This window comes from Camelus bactrianus, chromosome 4 (genome assembly GCF_048773025.1).
Source record: "Camelus bactrianus isolate YW-2024 breed Bactrian camel chromosome 4, ASM4877302v1, whole genome shotgun sequence".
In the NCBI taxonomy this organism is placed as follows: Eukaryota; Metazoa; Chordata; class Mammalia; order Artiodactyla; family Camelidae; genus Camelus; species Camelus bactrianus.
Genome location: NC_133542.1, coordinates 33,566,794 through 33,584,173, shown reverse-complemented (window position 1 = coordinate 33,584,173; position 17,380 = coordinate 33,566,794). Strand labels below are relative to the sequence as shown.

The 17,380-nt window shown below is 47.2% G+C and overlaps 1 protein-coding gene and 1 long non-coding RNA gene across 8 annotated transcripts in view; one reads left to right on the top strand and one right to left on the bottom strand.

Annotated features, from left to right (window-relative positions):
* Positions 1-1,219, top strand: part of KANK1 (KN motif and ankyrin repeat domains 1) — a 180,436-nt gene extending 179,217 nt beyond the window's left edge. For all 7 annotated transcript variants that reach the window (XM_074361652.1, XM_074361651.1, XM_074361653.1 and 4 more), the window contains one exon: positions 216-1,219. In XM_074361652.1, the coding sequence (XP_074217753.1) occupies positions 216-278 (63 nt within the window). In that variant the 3' untranslated portion in view covers positions 279-1,219. The remainder of the gene's footprint in view (positions 1-215) is intronic.
* Positions 1,220-7,882: 6,663 nt separating this feature from the next.
* On the bottom strand, positions 7,883-13,533 carry LOC141577454 (uncharacterized). The gene is made up of 2 exons (XR_012506366.1): positions 13,206-13,533; positions 7,883-8,202 (listed from the first exon to the last, which is right to left on the bottom strand). It is a non-coding gene; the product is annotated as an uncharacterized LOC141577454 (long non-coding RNA).
* Positions 13,534-17,380: the final 3,847 nt, after the last annotated feature.

Sequence of the window (17,380 nt, the reverse complement as noted above, 5' to 3'; positions counted from 1 at the left end):
AGCTGACTTCCCAGGACAGCTGGACACAGCACTGCTGAGCCCAACTGGCCCCAGAGCTGTTCCTGCTAGTGGACCTGTGTGCTGTGTTCCAGCTCTCCTCACTCTGGCTCATGGGTGGTGATCAGCTGTGGTGGACGGAGTTCCTATGTCATAGAGGACACATCTGCCTGAGATCACTTATTAACCCCCAGTTTTTTTCCTTTCCTGGTCTCTAGGGCACCCCTAGGCTTGGAAGGAAGACATCTCCTGGGCCCACCCACCGAGGTTCATTTGATTGATTATGTGCAAATAGCTGTCCATACACATGCCACCATTTAGCTGCTAATTGTTCCTGTTGGGGTGACAGATACTGAATGTATATTGTGCCTGAGCTCACCAGCAAACAGAACGCGTAAAGTCAAGGGCTGAAGGCTGGAGCTGTCACAGCGGAAGCGAGCCAGCGGGAGATTGCTTGCTGGGCACACACCGCCTCCCTCCTGGCCACCTTCCCTCTGTGTAGGGCACACTTGCTGTTGGGTCATTGCTCCGTTATGTACAGTTGTAGGAAATTGTAACCTGAGCTGAGAGGGCAGCTTCTGTTGCTTCTCTCCACCTTCCACCTCTGCTGAGAAGTGTCAGGTTCTCACTGACATGGTGTTTTTAAATTTTCCCACAAGTATTTATATTTACGGAATGTGGAACCATTAAAAAGCTCTTTGACAATTCCATTCCAGGATGGTTTTGTTGATTTTTTTTTTCGTCTTTATGATTTTAAAGTAAGGAAGTCGAGATGACTTTGATCATCAATTGGGCCTGGTCTGGTAGGTTTCTGGTTTAAAAATAAAAGATAGAAAGTCTGAAAACTTAGGACAGGAAGTCTTTCTGGTTGGTTTTATCTTGGTGGATGTATTGTATGACTTTTTATATAAAGGGTATCTATATAAAATTGATGCAGTATTTTCAACTTTTATATTCTATAGTAATTAAAGACATGATGAATGACATGTAACATTACCATATTTTTATTAATAATTGCACAGCTCTGTATCTAATGACAAAGGTTGACTTGTGTTAGAGGAATTGGCCATATATTTGCCTCTAGAAAAACCTAGTGTAGTTCTCCACGTATTTATGGATTCCTTTATCCCATGTCACATTTACTTTGGTCTTATATGTATTTAAATGTTTGAAGTGCCTTAGACTCTTGCCATATTTTCAGAATAAAATTTCATTAAGCTCTTTTGCTTGTCCCTGCTTCATCTCTGACAGCTGTCTGCCCCTATCCTATTGACTTACAGCAGTGGCAGCAAAGGCTGATGGATGGAGCACACGGGGAGGGTGAGTGCCTGGTCCACTGGTCTTGGGCTTTGACAAGAGGAGACGTCTTCTGAGAGCACTACTCCGTTTCCAGCTCTGCTCATTACTCAGGTTGCACGTCGTGAGTGTGAAATTTAAGACCTTATTAGGCAAACAGTTCGTCAGATAGGTAACCTCCAAGTTAACCCCAGTGAGCTAACTGTTCTCAGGTGCAGAAGCACACTGGCCCTTGACTCTGATTGGCGGGGGGGGGGGGGGTGCAGCTGCTGGGGGACTGGTGGAAACCTGCAGTGACGAAAGGAAAGATGAAGCCAGACAGACGTTTTATTTCAGTGTGCTGTTGGCCATCCAGCACCTGTTTTCAAGTCCTTTTTAAAAAGTAAAGGGGATTGAGTCTATCTCGTTGAAAAGAAGCCTGGCAGGCAAAATGCAGACTAGGTGTTTGGGCACAGTTGCTGGCGGTGAATTTTAACTGAGGCTGTTTGTGAAAGCCACGTGCATTGGAAATGTCACTGAGGCTTTTCTTAAACCTCTCTTTCTTTCATTCCTTTCTTTCATTTATTCATTGATTATTGAGCTCGGGAAAGAGGCCAGAGAATAGATTTTTTCCAACAGGTGTGTCACCACAGTGCTGGCACAGGCACAGCTGCTTCGTGGACTCAGAGGTTTGCATCTTCAGAGAACTGGAGGGACTGTGAAGAGTGCTGGGGGTTCAGGCCAACCTTGGGCGGTCACAGATGCTCTCCCAGCACTGAGTCCGGGCCTCTGGGACAGAGGGACCGTCCTCTTCCATGAACCGTGAAAGTGAGGTCACAGCTTCGTCGAGTCACGAGCGCCTCTTTCGCTCCCAGGACAGACCTGCTGCCTCTGGGATTTGGGCTAAATTTCAGTTCAGATAGTTATTCAAGCCCAAGTTCCTTCAGACCTGAAATAGCACAATAAATTAAAGCAGAAGCGTTTTGAAGAAAAGTGGGGCCCTGAGTTTTCTGCCCCTTAATGGCATGACTGGCCTTTTGAGCAAGAAGGCTGTGTCTCAGGTGGTTTGCAGTCCTGGGAATTTCCTTTGTTCCGTTTGAGAAAAGAAGGCATTAATGTCGTCCGTGCATGAGAAAATGAATTCCTGCAGATGTGTTCTGCATTTCAGATTTCTTGTGCTGAGTTTTGCAAAAGAAAATGAGTGCTTGTTTTATTGTGGAATGAGGTCTTTAAGGAGCTAACTTCTGGGTAATGTATGCTGGCTTGCGCCTTGTTTGCTTCGCTAACTCTGGGCACTTAGAGTGCTTTTTAGCTTGGGATCTTGGCACACTATATAAACCAACTGACTCTCCCCATTGGTACAGCTGCAATTTATTGAGGCACGAGTCCATAAAGGGATTTGTGGCAAGACGCTTGGGCAAGGTCCCCAAGTGAGGCCAGCACAGGGATGGAGACTCCTGAGTTTATTTTCCAGCTTAAGTGAAAAGAAAGCTAAACCTTTAAGTGACAGAGAGCCAACTTCCCGGACACCCTTGCCCTGGAAATTTAGAAGCTAAAGACCAGACTCTTCCCCAGGACAAAAGGAATAGAGCAGTGGGAACTCTGAGACTTTAGTGTTTAAAAAAAAATAAAAATAAAACTGACAACTTTACCTGCTGCCAATATGATTAAATGGACTAAATTCTGTACTTGCCATGGGGGAGGGGGCCTTGCTTCTGGTACTAGTCCCCAGAATATGTGAAGTTGGGCCCTTACTGGTAAGTTGCCAATACGCTAATGGGAACAGCTGTATCCCAGACTTCGTGATACTGAAATACTGCAGATAAGTAACAGCCCTTACGGATGGAATCAGTTGAGAAAACTGCTATTTTTACCTTGAAGGAAATAACATTTCTTTACATTCTAATGGGTCCTTTTGGGATGGGGGGAGCCTGCTGCAATCAGAGATAATTTAATTTTTGTGATGCTTTTCGGTTAGCTTTCCCCTTCACATCATGCATAAGAATTTCCTGAGGGAGCTGGTGAAAATGCAAATTCTGGCCCCCCACCCCCACCCCGAGGATTCTGATTCTTAAGGTCTGGGAACCTGCATTGTTAACACGCCTCCCAGGCACTTCTGGGTGTGGCCTTTGGCCTGCACTGAGAATGTTACTATTCCTGAATTGTGAGATGCTACCCATATGTTCTTTTCCAGACAAGTTAGGTGGGGTGGGGAAAGCCAGAACAAAACAAGAAACATTACATTTAGCCTTTTACCTTTGGTATATATAGTCTTGGTGTGGCATTTTTCCACCTTCAGTGGCATGTCTGCCACTTTCTCCTGGAGTATAGTCACTTACAAATGGCCAGGAATCATGGCTGCCATGGATCCCAGGTTCTGTTTATGGGACGAGAGGAGGGGGTGGCTCTGTACACGAGCGACGGCAGTTAAGCAAGCAGACAGCTCTTGGAGTATTTTCGTAAGATGATCTTTTCCTTGCCCACTTCCTCCTGAAACAAGACTATTACTGCACAGGAAGAAGGTCGTGACCTGTTGCTTTGGCTTTGGAATAAAGACGGTTTTCTGTTTTCTCTTTTACTGAAAGCACATTTTTTTCTAAGCCCTGAACCTTTACCAGAGACTATTTAGTGCTACTTTCTGCCATAAGGAAATTGCTAATCATATGTTTACTATGTTGTTGTTCAGCATGGCTGTAATTTAGAAGCCAGCTGATCATAAAAATATATTTAAACTACATTTTGTTAAAGATGATTCTCACAAAAGAATGTAAGCTGAACCACTGGTCACAGTGTTCCAGAGCTGCGTACACTTGCCCTCCCTCCCCACCAAAGTCACGGCTGCTTCCTCTGGGAAGGAACTGGGAAGTCACAGTCAGCACTTATGTGTGAAAGATGGGTTAGTCAGCACTGGTCACGGTGTCCCTGAGATGCCTGGCCTGAATTCTGGCAAAGAGTTTTGTAGAGAAGATAGAGAACAAACCATGTTTTATGGGTGCATGCTTGTACAGATATGTCTGATTTTGAGGACGTTTGGAGAACAGCTGGCATTTTAGGAAATCAGCGGCCCGCTGCCTCTCCGTTAAGACCTTTGATGATTTCACAGGCAAGGGAATGGGAACCATATCCCTAATTTTCAGATAATGGAAGCTGCATGAGAAGTATTCCTAAGGCCAAAAGATAATCTTGTGTTTGGACTGAATTAGGTTTTACACTTGTTCCCTATTCCTCAACCCAGAAAGATCCAGTTAGCCCAGCCCTAGCACCACCTGGAAGGGTGAGGCTGTAAGATGGGGAGGAAGAGAAAATATCTGAGCTGTAGGTGGGCAGGAGCTGCTTCGAAGCTGCTGGTGTCAGGCAGCTCAGCCCTGTAAATGGCAGCTGTCGGGGACCCGGTGCCAGCTGGGCAGGCCACTTATTTCTCATGTGTCAGGCAGCCAAGAGATTCTGGCTCTGATTCCATCTGCTCTGTTACGAATGTGCTTAAATGAACACCTAATAAAGACAATATTCATTAATTAGGTTGAATCCCTGAGAGTTCAGAGGGTTCACCCTCCTGCCCACCCCGCCAAACCCTGTCTGAAATTTTCACCCCCAAGAAAAGCCAGCCCTCTGACAGGAAGCTTAGTAAGATCAGCTTTTGTGCTTGGGTTTGTAACACCACCTGCCAGGGCTGCGAAGTTCCATCCCCAGCTGATAAATCCTAATTGAATGAATGAGTGTGAAATGAATGTGTTGGAAGTCAGGAGCGTGTTCCCATTAAGGAAGAGGGGAGGAGATTCCTGAGGGGCTGGGAGCTCCTGACAGCGATCTCTCTGTTAGCCTTGAAGCAGCGGCGCTGTTTTGTTCACTTTATGATAATTCATCAGGCTGTATACTGATGATTTGTGCACTTTCCTATGGGTATATTAACTTCCTTTTTTTTTTTTCATTAAAAGCATGAGACCAACTGATCAAAGAAGATCTTGAGGAAAAGGTTTAGATTTTGTTAATTTGTAGGTCAGTAGGAACAAAGATAAAGTGAATGTAAGACCAGGAGCCCTCAGCCCTGCTGGTTCTTTAATGTTAATACACAGCTTTGCCCATGGTGGGTATGGTGGCCCCTGCATAACCTGGGATGTTAGTCATTCAGGCTGTTTTCGGACACTCCAGTTATTTTTCTGGGTACTGCCTTACATTAATCTTGACCCTGTGACTTGCTTTGCTCCTGAAATGTTAGTGAGAGTGACATGACATGTGTCCATTCCAGATGGGAGCTTTAACACGACGCTAGCCACGTCACTCAAATCTGGGTGACAGTTGTGTTTCCTCAGGGGCACCCGGTCCACAGTGGGCGACCAACGTGTCAAAAGCCAGTCTGCAGTTCACCGGGTCCTCCTACCCCCTCGTCATGGTGATCCTAGGTGATCCTAGGAGCAAGTGTTGATACGGAAATCAGCCCTCTTCCCCGAGGGACTGCGGGGTGTAGGGTTCTATCGCCGACCTATATTACAGGTATATTGTAATGCTGAGTTAGGGAAGTTTGGTTGCGATTTGTTACCACAGCATAACTTAGGTTTTCTTTATGATACAAAAATTGGTTCCAGGAAGTGGGTGCTGCTGAAACCAAATGGCTCAGTATCTGGTTGGTGGACAGCAAGGACATACATGGTCATTGGAGACTCAGTCATGGAGCAGGAAGCTATTTGAGTGACTCTTTAGTTTTCCCAAGAATGGTAAGTACCAGTACCAGCCTAGATGCACAGGAGAGAAGGTAGCCATTACATAGATGCCTTTGGGTACTAAGGACTAAATCTCTTTGGGAAAGGAAGCGCTTTCCTGTGTAGTCTTGTGAGGCAGATTGTATCTTATAAACTCGTAGTTCTCAAACTTGAGCACGCATCAGAATCCCCAGGAGGGATTGTGACAGTGCAGGTTGCTGGGCCCCACCTAGAGTTTCTGATTCAGTAGGTCTTGGAAGAGGCGCAAGAACTGGCATTTCCGGCAAGTTCCCAGGTGATGCTGCTCGTCTGCAGACCACACTTCGAGAGCCATTGCTCGAGGCAAGGGGTGTTATAAGTGGACTTCCCCTTATCTCAACCACAAGTACCTGCTGGACAGGAGTCCTAAGCGTCTGTACTCTTCAGTCTTTGTGGGGTGTTTGTTTGCAGTTTCCAGTGACTAAACCTTACAGTTAGCCTGTTCCCTGTGGAACTTTTGCTCCCCAACTTAAAAATTGAATTTTGTTAAGTTGTGACTGTCTAATGGCAACTCTTTCTTTATACAGCTTGTGTAATAATGTCAAGTGTTTATAAATCCTGTATTCATCCAGAATTGGGTTTCCCAGTTTAGTCAGAGGACTTGAATCACAGCAGTTTCGTAAGAAAAATGACCCACACATTACATTTAGAAAGAAATCTTTATGTACACTGCTCCCACTGAGTGTCTCTTTGTGTTGGCTCACTCCCTCATGAATGCTCGTTGACAAACCACGGTCTCCTTGCGAAACCCCAGTGAGGCATGCAGGAGCCGGTGCGCTGTGTTGCCCTCCTCCCAGCTGCCACTTCTCAATTCCGTCTCTATGTTCTTGTTCTGCCATCGGGCAGAGGCATACAATGCTTTCCCTTTACAGAGCCAGGACAGTGGTCATTCCAGATTCTCAGGCCAAGGTCTGAGAGACAGAGGCATCTGTGAGGGACAGCCACAGGGGCCCCTGGGACCCAGAATCAACTTGAGGGATCTCCCTGCCTGCAGGCACATAGTGCATGTCCATAGCTCTGGGGTCAGAGACTGAATTGAGATGAGTTAACAACAGGGAGGAGAAATCAGTGTTGCCCTGGAAAACTGGGGGCAACTTGTTTATATCCTCCCCCACCTATAAATTAATCTCTGAGAGACAAGACTCACTTTCAGAAAGTACACTTGCTGACACTGATTGATGGCAGGCCTTGAATGACCAAAGAATATTAATGAAGTTCCTCTACATGCCTCACTCAATCATTGTCAGGATATATGACCAATGTATAACCAAATAGCCAGAAGCTTGGTGTCCATCTTAAAAACCCGGCTGTATGTTTTGATCTGGTTAATATTTTAAAAGGTAAAACAGAGTGCTTCCATTTATCTTCATGTGTCCAGGGTTGGGGGATCCCTGCTCAGGAGGCCAGTATACCTGCAGTTGCTAGAGCACAGCAGACTTGGATTTGTGAATTTGTTTTGCCATATTTTTATCTGGGCTTCTAATCCACACTGAAATTAGGGAAGCCAAACACTGCCACTACCCACCAGTAAGTCTTACAAAGATTACTTTTCAATGATCTGTACACATGCTGACTTCTCCTCCATGGGGAGGAGTTTTGTCTAGATGCCACCATAAGAAAGACTGACTGCTACAAACAACCCATCTATCTGGGTAGGGAAATCCCATATTGTCCAAAGTCTCTGGAAATAGACATGGGTGTCACTCTTCTTGTCTTTGCTTCTCCACCTCTGTTCATTTGATGCCTGATGAAGAATGACTTTCCACTTCTTATGCTCATTCGGTGGCTTCTACCGTGATGCTAAATGTCTCTAGAGTTAAAGACCAATGAACGATTTTCACCTCAGGGCAATCAATGCAAGTGAAGAAGCAATCTACAGAAACCTATTTTATTTGAAGGTAGACGTTGCTTCTAATAATTCTTCAAGGGGTGCATCATTCTCTGATTTCTGAGTGGGTGTGTCAGTTATCTGTGGCCACAACAATGCTGTGTAACACACAGCCCTTAGAGCCTCAGTGGCATACAACAGTAAGCAATTACTGCTCACATGTCCAGGTGGTTCTGCCAACTTCGGCCAGTCTCACTCACTGCTGTCAGCTGACTGAGGCTGGCTGTTGTCAGGCAGTGAGGCAGTTCGGGTCTGTTCCACATGCCTCTGATCTTCCAGCTGGATAGCCCAAGCGTGTTCTCATGGCTGCAACAAAAACACAAGAGGAACAAGTGGACAAGGCTTCTTGAGGCTTAGGCTCAGAATTGGCATGTCGTCATTTCCATGGCATTCTCTTGGCCCCAGAAAGTCACAAGACCAGCCCAGATTCAAGGAGATTGGGAAACACATTCTGCCTCTTTTGTGAGAAGAACCAAAAGCCACATGTCAGAGTGTTTGTCTATAGACAAAAGTAAAGGATTTGGAGCTGTGAAATGCAGTAGTCTTTAGTAGTGAGATCTTCCCTCAGTAATAGTTCTGGCCAGAATTTGGAGGTTGCTTAAGGGACATACCTCTCTTACCCTCTGTAAACACCTGCGGTAAAGGGTGGAGACGGTAAATTGGGTCTTTTCTTGAGGCTGATGTTGGCAGAACATTTTTTACGGAGGAGGCCTTACATAAGTCATCAGCATAGCATTATCGCTACCATGACTGTCACCGTGGGGGAGCCCCTGACTAGACTGTCTGCTACAAGGCACCCACAAAGCAGTGGACAGAAAGCAGTAGCTTGTCAGAAATCATGGGGTGGTCCAGAAGCAGGTGGAAAAGAAGAGTGTTGTCATAAAAGAGCCTTGGGAGTTAGTGGTAAATATTTTTGAGAAGGGTCAGAGTAAGGCACAACTGGGGATCTACTAGATTCTCCCATCTGTTCCTACTAAAGAGCCTACACCAGGAAGTGTGAGGGGAGGGGAATTTGATCTCCACAGTCTCTGACTTCCTCCTGACAGAATCAAAGAGGGGACTGGCATGAGTCATGCTGCAGTCTCCTTAAGCGCTTAGCTGGCAAGCATTATTTTCACTGCCGGCCATGGCTCCTTCCTGTGGCCAGCAGGGAAAGGCCACATGATCATTCCTGCGTTCTCGTCCATGACACTGCTCTGAGGCAGTCTTACTGAGTAAGTCTGGCTCCATTTCTGGGCACCTACTCAAAGGCATCACCCTTACCTTTGATAGCAGATCCCAGCCTCATATGTCACGTGGAGCATGGATGTGGATTATGCCATCCTGGGGGGTTGTGAATGTTGAGGTTGGGAATGGGGCAGTTGGCAGAGAGAAGAGCTTTACCACTTGCTAATGAAGTGAAAGGAATTCCTCATTGCTTAACGGTATTTCAACCCTTCTGGCTTACTCTGGATCTAAGCTGTCTACAGAGTCTACTCAAAATATGGAGGCATTCGTTCCTGGTCCCCCTGGAAAAGAGGAGCAGACTACAGTCATCACCTTAGTCAAGCATGAGAAGCAGCCTTACAGGAGAACAGGTGGAACTAATAGGAAGAACAAGGATACAGACTATGTCAACTCTCAGACACTGTGAGAACCACTGAGGATGACGCAGTTAACCAGCCTGAGGCCTGACCCTCCTGGTACCCACAGAGGAAGGCTAAAACACCTGTTGGCCTGTGGCTGCAGTCAGACACTGAAGCTATGCTGGAGCTAAAATGGATGTCTTCTCGCATCTGCATCAGAGAGAGCGCAGATGCCATGGAGATACTCTCTGTGCGTGGGCTCCAGGATCACCAGGGTCGGGCTCTGCAGCTGCTCCATTTCCCTTCTAGGTGTTGCCAGAGAATAGGTTCTTGTGTTGCCCAGGAAAGAGTTCAAGAGCAAGGCATAGTAGAGTGAAAGTAAGTTTATTCAGGGAGATACACACAGGGAGATGCATGCTCCATAGACAAGAGTGCGGGCCATCTCAGAAGGCAAGAGAGAGCAACCATGAGGTGCAGAGTTGTTTGTCTTTATGGGCTCGGTAATTTCATATGCTAATGTGTAGAATGGTTATTCCAACTATTTTGGGGAAGGGGTAGGGAATTTCCAGGAATTGGGCCCCGCCCACATTTGACCTTTTAAGGCCAGCTGAGGAACTGTCATGGTGCCCGTGGGTGTGCCGTGAGGCTCAAGGTCTACTAGAAGTCGAATCTCCTGCCATCTTGGTTGTGACCAGTTTGTCCTGTCCTCAGTGCTCATTCCTTCAGTGGTTGTGCACTGACCCGTTCCCTCCTGTCTCACAGGGACCACGCTTTCTCCACAACCAAAAAGGCAAGCAGAACCAGCAGCAGTTGCTTTGCTGAGGTTGAGAGGAGGGTACCTGGCACCAGTTCGGTTTAGAACCTGTCCTGTGAGACAGATTCGACAAGGTGTTCAGGGCAAGTCTCGAGGTGGTCGGTGACACATCTGAAGGTCAGTTGTGCAGAAAGGGAAGAGAATAGCTCTGTGCTGCTCCAGGAGGAAGGAGGTCGAGTAGTAAGCCAAAAATCCAATAACCAGAACACAGTACCTTTAAATGGCGCCCCCAGAAGAGAGGGAACCAGGAAAAATCCATTCAACTAAATCAACAAAATAGATGTTTGTTCAGTTAAATGAAGGGTGAATGAGCACCACTGTTCCCTCTGTGAGGGGCCTTGTTAAGGGGTGTGAGAGCTTGTGCAGGAGTCCTGGGGTTCCCTGCCTCACTGACTGCTTCCTCCACTTCCTGAGCCCACCAGCTTGCTTTATTCCTTTCTGCAACCTGGCCTGTCAGCTCCTCCTAGTGGCCAGCATTGGACACACCCAAGCTTGAGCTAGTCTCCAACTAGCAATGGTTTTCCATCAGAAATCATGGGTTACAAATACAACTATGAGCAATTTTTTAAGATCAAATCAGATATCTCAGACTGTACCGTGTATAGTAATGGTAACTGTTGTTTCATGATTTGTGTGTGTGTGTGTGTGTGTGTGTGTGCTGAGTCACAAGGTAGGATGTATTATAGTCGGCAGGGTAGTTTTAAAAGTTTGCGAAACCCAGATCCAAACATGATGCGACCAGGTTCTCCATAGCTGTGGCTCCTCATGGCAAGGGAGACCAGGAGGAATCATCTTCAAGCAACCATTTCGACTCATTCTGAGTCAGGAACCTGGGGGAGAGAAGGGGTAGCACAAAACGGACAGGATACAGTCCCTTCTCATCTTGGGGGTAATAACAACATAGGTGACAAACAGCCACACCCAAGAAAAGAAAAGCATGTTGTGCTGAGGCAGGCACCTGAGAAAGGACACGGCAGGTAGAGCCCAGGGGAGGGAGAAGGGCTGGGCAGATCTGTTCCGAGCTGTATCATGAAGGACACAAATGGCATGACAGCACTAGTTAAAAAGGGATGTTCACCTCGCCGCAGGCTGGGGCTAGAAGGGACTTTTGGGCTAATGTCACCACCTCATTTTTTCCTGGTAACCCATATTTCTAGCTTCATGGACTATAAAATTTCCAAACTTACAGCACGTGCCTGTCTCTTTCAGAACTGGCCTATTTCTCCCTCTTGTTTTTTTTGACTTCTTATTACACTTGATTTTTGTGTGTGTGGTAAAATATACATAGCATGAGTTTTGCCATTTTGACTATTTTTAAGAGTATGATTCCGTGGCATTAAGTACATTCATGATGTTGAAGAATCAACCCTGACATCCATTTCTAGAACTTTCATCACCCAAATCAGAAACTGTATCTAACCACTGAGCAAAAACTCCTCATTTCCTATTCCCCCTCGCCCCTGGTCACCTTAGTTCTACCTTCTGTCTCTCTGGATTTGCCTTTCTAGATATCTCACATAAGTGAAATAACCATGTAATGTTTGTCTTTTTGTGCCTGGTTCCTTTCACTTAACAGTGTCTCCGAGGTTCATCCACATTGTTGCGTGCGTCGGAAATTCATTCCTGTATAGGGCTGAGTAATAGTCCATTGTGTGTGTGTGTGACATTTTATGTATCCGTTTGTCTGTTGATGGACACTTGGGTTGTTATCTCACCTCATTTTCAGTGAAGGCGCTGAAGCTCTGAGTGGTCACCCCATTACTTGGGGAGAAGCCTGATCAGAGAGACCAGATCTCCTGCCTCCCAGGCCAAGACTGTTTATCACTACATCAGGCTTCTGAGCATGACACCTTTTTTACTTCACATTCTGCTGTGGTTTCAGATAGTGAAAAATGACAAACCCTCATATAGCACTTAACTATGTACCAGGCGCTGTTCTGAGTGCTTTCTGCATGCCAGCTCACTTCTCCTCATCATAGACCTACGAGGCAGATATACACTATTGCTGTCCCCTCTTTACGGATAAGGAAACAGGCATGGAGAGGTTAAGCAACTTGCCCAGTGTCACACAGCTATTAAGTGACAAAGCCAGGCCAGGGGCCCAGCTCCAGAGTCCCTGCACTCAATCACTCTACCACACCGCCCCTCTTGTGGAGAGAAAAGTATTCTTCACCAGAGCAACACATCCAAGTGGGAATATATTTCTAGTGTTAGCAATTTGATTTCAGAGAGGAAGTCAATCAAGATGCCCTTTATCTGAGGTTAACTCAGGAAGAGATTCTATCCCAAAGACTGCAGGTTGAGTTATACCTGCCTTTACACAAACGTCCATGGTCCCACACCGCATGGGTCTCATGGGACAGTCTCTTCCCCTGACTGGGATGATCTAGGACCTAAAGGGCAAATGAAAACCCTTCAGGTCCAGAATTGGTTCCCTAAGACTCAGAAGTCTGATTCTGGGAATGCCCGGGCTACTGAAAGTGCCGTTGGCTTTCTCTGTGCCTGAGTCACACGCCAGCCTCCCACAGCCTGTGGGGTCGGCCAGGAATCTGCAGACCCCAGCAGCGTCACAGAAGTGCCCAACAGCCCTGCCCCGGGTGTTGGCTAGGACGATGACGACTTCTAGAAAGAAAACCAAAGAAAATCCACAGCTACTTTCTGCAGGCTTCCTATGCTTGGAAAAGCAAGTGATGAAGAAATCACTCCCGTTCTGAGGAGGAGGGAAGCTGGAAGGAGTCCCACGGTCTCCAGTAAAACAAACACGGGTGCTTAATTTCCAGGCATTGCCGGGAAAATGTATTATTAGAAAGTCTGAGCCCCAAGGGACGCTGTGCCCTTGCAGTGTGGCTGTCTGAGTTCTCCAGGCTGTGGTCAGCCAGTTAAGTCTAAGGACTTCAGCTGATGGGTCACCAAGAACAGAACTTACTCACCTGCAACAGCACGTGGGGCTGTAGCTTTGGTAAGACTCCATCGAAGTGCCTTCCCAAGGCGACCGGTTGCTGGCTTCTGCCGTTTCCTTTGGGGAAGCAGCGGATTGCTAAAACAGCGAGAAAGGGCACCAATGCACTGCTATTTTATGTTGAGCTGTTTTGAAATTTTCCTCTTCAACTTTACTCACCCATCGGTATTAGCCAACTTCTCCTACCTCAGAAGCCTGTTTTCCACAGAAAACAGGGTGATACTAGTCAAGGAGGGGAAACTTTTTCCTGTCACAGACTGGAGACTACAGATCCAGAAGGAACGTTCTCTGGAGCTCAATAAAAGACCTTCCAACCCCGGCTCCGTAAGTAACTCCTGTGGCCACACCCTCCTCTTGCCCAGAAGTCTTCACAGATGGGCACCCCTGAGTTCTAATAAAGCCTGACACGCTGTCCAGAGCAAGGGCAAGAAAGAATCCATGGCAGTAGGAAACCAGCGAAACCTGCAGGCTGCAGCCCCCTGCCGGTGATGTGCAGACCCCCGGAGAGTCACACAAGCACCCACCACCCCTGACCTAGGTACAGCCAGGTCACATGACCCATTGCCTAGGAAGAGAGGAACTTCAAGAACAAAACCCACGGAGACTCCACGGCTGCTTTCTCCAAGCCTGTTATACTTGGAGCAGCAAGTGATGAGGAAACCACATGAGACCTCATGTGTGAAAGCACCTGTGAAGGTGCACGGTGCTCTAGAAGTGCTAGCTGTTTCGCTAAGGGTAAAGGAAGTTTTTCTGAGGCCAGGGGGTTTTTCATCATTCCAAGTTTCACTCCCTGAGCACACAGGCACTCACACAGAAACCGCATCTTCTGAGTTACCCCATGACCATGGACAGCAGCTGGGCCGGGGTAGACACCCACGTGCAGATCGGATTGTCTCCTGCAGCGCGGAACCCAAGCAGGCTGCCCTGACGGGGAAAAACAAGAAGGTTTTTTTCTGAGGACTCTGCAGCTTGTCTTTGCTGGGCGTGAGGAGGAAGGGGGTCCTCTCAGAATTAGGATCTGCTGTGGGGTAGCACCAGAGCTGCGTGCGCTCCGTGTTGCTCTCTTTGCAGGACTGACTGAGGCCATCACTCCTCCGGGCTGCCCTGTGGAATGTTCAGGTTCACTCCCCATGTATTTCTTGCTCTGTAGCAGCTCCCTCAGCTGTCCTCCCAACTGGTGCTTATCAGTTCCTCCCTGTGGGCCTGTTACGGAGCTAAGTCCTTCACATGCATCACCTCCTCAAATCCCACTAGCTAGGTGGTGGCCAAGCCCACCTGTTCCCACCTCCCTAACGGCTCTTGTGTCCCTCCCCTTCTCCCACCACTGTGCCTTCACCCAGGGCACCGCCACTCCTGGATTGCCGTGAGAGTGTCTGTGGTGGTCTCCCCACTGCCAGCCTTGCCCTCTTCAGTGTGGTCCTGTTCTCTGTTTAAAGCCACTCGATGGCTCCCTCACTTCCTCCTCGGTCTGGCTTGATGAAAGTTCCTCCATAATTTGGGTCCAGCCCCAATGCATTCCTCCCACACCCTCCAACTGAGCCAAACCAAACTGCCCCAAGGTCCCTACACGTCAGCCCTCATGCCACCCACTTGATTACTCATAACTTCTCCCCAGCGCGTTCAACAGAGCTGAGGTTCCTTGGGTTTTCTCGTTTCTGAACATTGAATGCTGATCTCTCTGCCAAGGAGATGTGTCTGCACGGTCTAGAGAAGCATGTCCCCAACAAGGGTTACAGCCGATGGCCTTGTCCACATCGGGACAATACGCTCCTAATGCAGCCATTCATCTGGTGGGGCTTAATCAGGGATTAAACACAGGTAGACACGGGCCTCCCTTACTGGTTCCAGTTACAGGGCAGGAAGGTATCTCACTGTCCCAGCCCCTCTTCCTTCCATTCTGTGGCTGACAACTTCGGTCTCTGTTGTCACTAGTCCGGAAGCTTGGCTCCTACTCTGCTGAGTGTTCCCTTTCACTAACGAAGCTTAAATGACCAGTAATGATGGGCCACAAAGGAGAACACTTCAGACATCACCGTGGTCTGAGTGGGAGATTCTCCATCTTTGAAAGCACGTCCTGTACTACTTTGGAAAAAGGCAAAAAAGTATTTCCTCACCTTGTAGGTTGCTGGACGTGCCATACTTCATATCAAGTGAGGTGATGGCCCAAAGAGGGCTCCCTGGACCAGCTAAGCTAGCTCTGGCTCTCACCTTACCTGTGCTCACTCCGTGGGCGGTATCAAGAGACGACCCTGTTTTTGCCTATGGTTGTAGGAACACAAGATTTTTGTCTTTTGATTTTTGTACTAACATCCTAAGATACTGTAAGACTAGAATAAAACATCATCAAAGTAAACTTCTTTCCTTTAAAATGAGATTATATACACTTCCTGTACCACAATTAGAAAGATGTTTATCCCGCCAATGAAAATAAGGAAAAGAGAATTCAAAGAGGTCTAGTTTCTTTCAAAAACCCAGGGGGAATTAAAATACCACTTAATAGTAAACTTTCGCAGTGTTTCATCTAAACTACAGTTTTTTTTTTAAGCAACTTTGAGTCTTGGCCTTCCAGTCTTGCAGGGTTGGCACATGTCTCTGCTTCCATTTTTTTTCTCTCCCCATTTGTTTTTTATTTTTCAATTCTCTATTTCCTGCAGTAAATTATGAAACTTTTAAAGTTTGAGTATATATTTAATTGTTGTACATGTTCCTTTCCTCGTATAAAAGAATTCAGGATTTATCATTGTACATATCCTTTCTTAATTTAAGAGAATGCAGGAAGCGAGAAGCAAGAAGGGTGCCCAGCCCAGGCAGGGGAGCTGGGTGTCCTGGGGCTCTCTGCCACCTAGTGTCTACACATGGGTACTGCACTGTCCTCAGTGTTGTCTGAGGAGGAAGGAGTCCTCCCTCCTTTCTTTCATAAGGCCACCGCCATCACCAAGCAGTCGTCCCCAGACCAGCCCTCATCCTTTGGGCTGGGGGAACACGTGCTCCCGTGCTCCAGGAGGAAAGTGCAGGCGCTCTGCCATCAGGCCGCACGTAGACTCCTGGGCTCCCCCTTTACGGCTGAGACAGGCAAGTTACTTCGCCTGTTTGAGCCATAATTTCTATATCTATAGAATGTAGGCGACCACGGACACCTGCCTCCTGACTTGTGGCCACTGAACTTCTAGTGAGCCAGATGGAGGTGATGCTGTAGAGACTGAATGAAAAATCGTAAAGTGCCAAAGTCATAGACCCATGAATACTTCCTGAACAAAAGAAGGAATGAGTAGACTAGCTGATGCAACAGACTCGGGAAGAAGCTTGAGCGAATCAGTCCAACTTCCTTCATCAATGCTAAGTCCTCTCCTCTGAGGAACCCAGTGAGATGAGGGATACGAGCGGTGGTCGCTATGGGAGAGGCTGACTCTCTGACAGTCGCTCTTGGAGTCCCACTTCCAAATGCCTAGAGACAAGGAACTGATGGGCTTCGCTGGGTTGGGGGCCTGCTGGTGGTCCCAGCAACTGGCCAGGAGTCTGCTATGTTAGTTAAGGGAGACCAAGAAGGGGTGGGTCCTTTGAGCTGAACACGAGAGCCTGAACCAAGTAGCAGTGGCAACAGGATATCAATGAGAAAAACCTATGTCTTCTGAGACCCAGAGTTAGGCCTTGTAAGTGAACCACTGGAAGGGTTAAGAAAACCCCATACAACCTCCAGAAAGTAGGTGGGTGTGGATTGATTGATCTCATTCATCTGCCTCTAAAGAGTCAACTGAAACAAGCATCAATTTTATTCCTACTTCATATATACAAAAACTGAAACCCAAGAAGTTTAGAGTTTTTGCTTGATGTTACAGAAACAATTTGGTCTAAGCCAGAACCCAAGTTCTGCACATTCTGGCTGAGGTTTTCTTCCACCTAGCATCAGAGCCCCAAGCAAAGGACAGGCTCCAGAGGAAGCTGTTGGTTTCTCTACGAAGGGCAACCCCCAGAAAGACTTGATGAGCTGGACAGGAGGCATCGTCCTCTAGATATGGCCCTCAGGAGGCAATGAGGATGTATCTCTACGCTCTTTAGTCCTTGATGACCCCTGACCTACTTGAGGTAAGGGTTCATGGGTCTTTTTATAGAAATATATATATTGGTCGTATTTTTCCTATTAGCTGT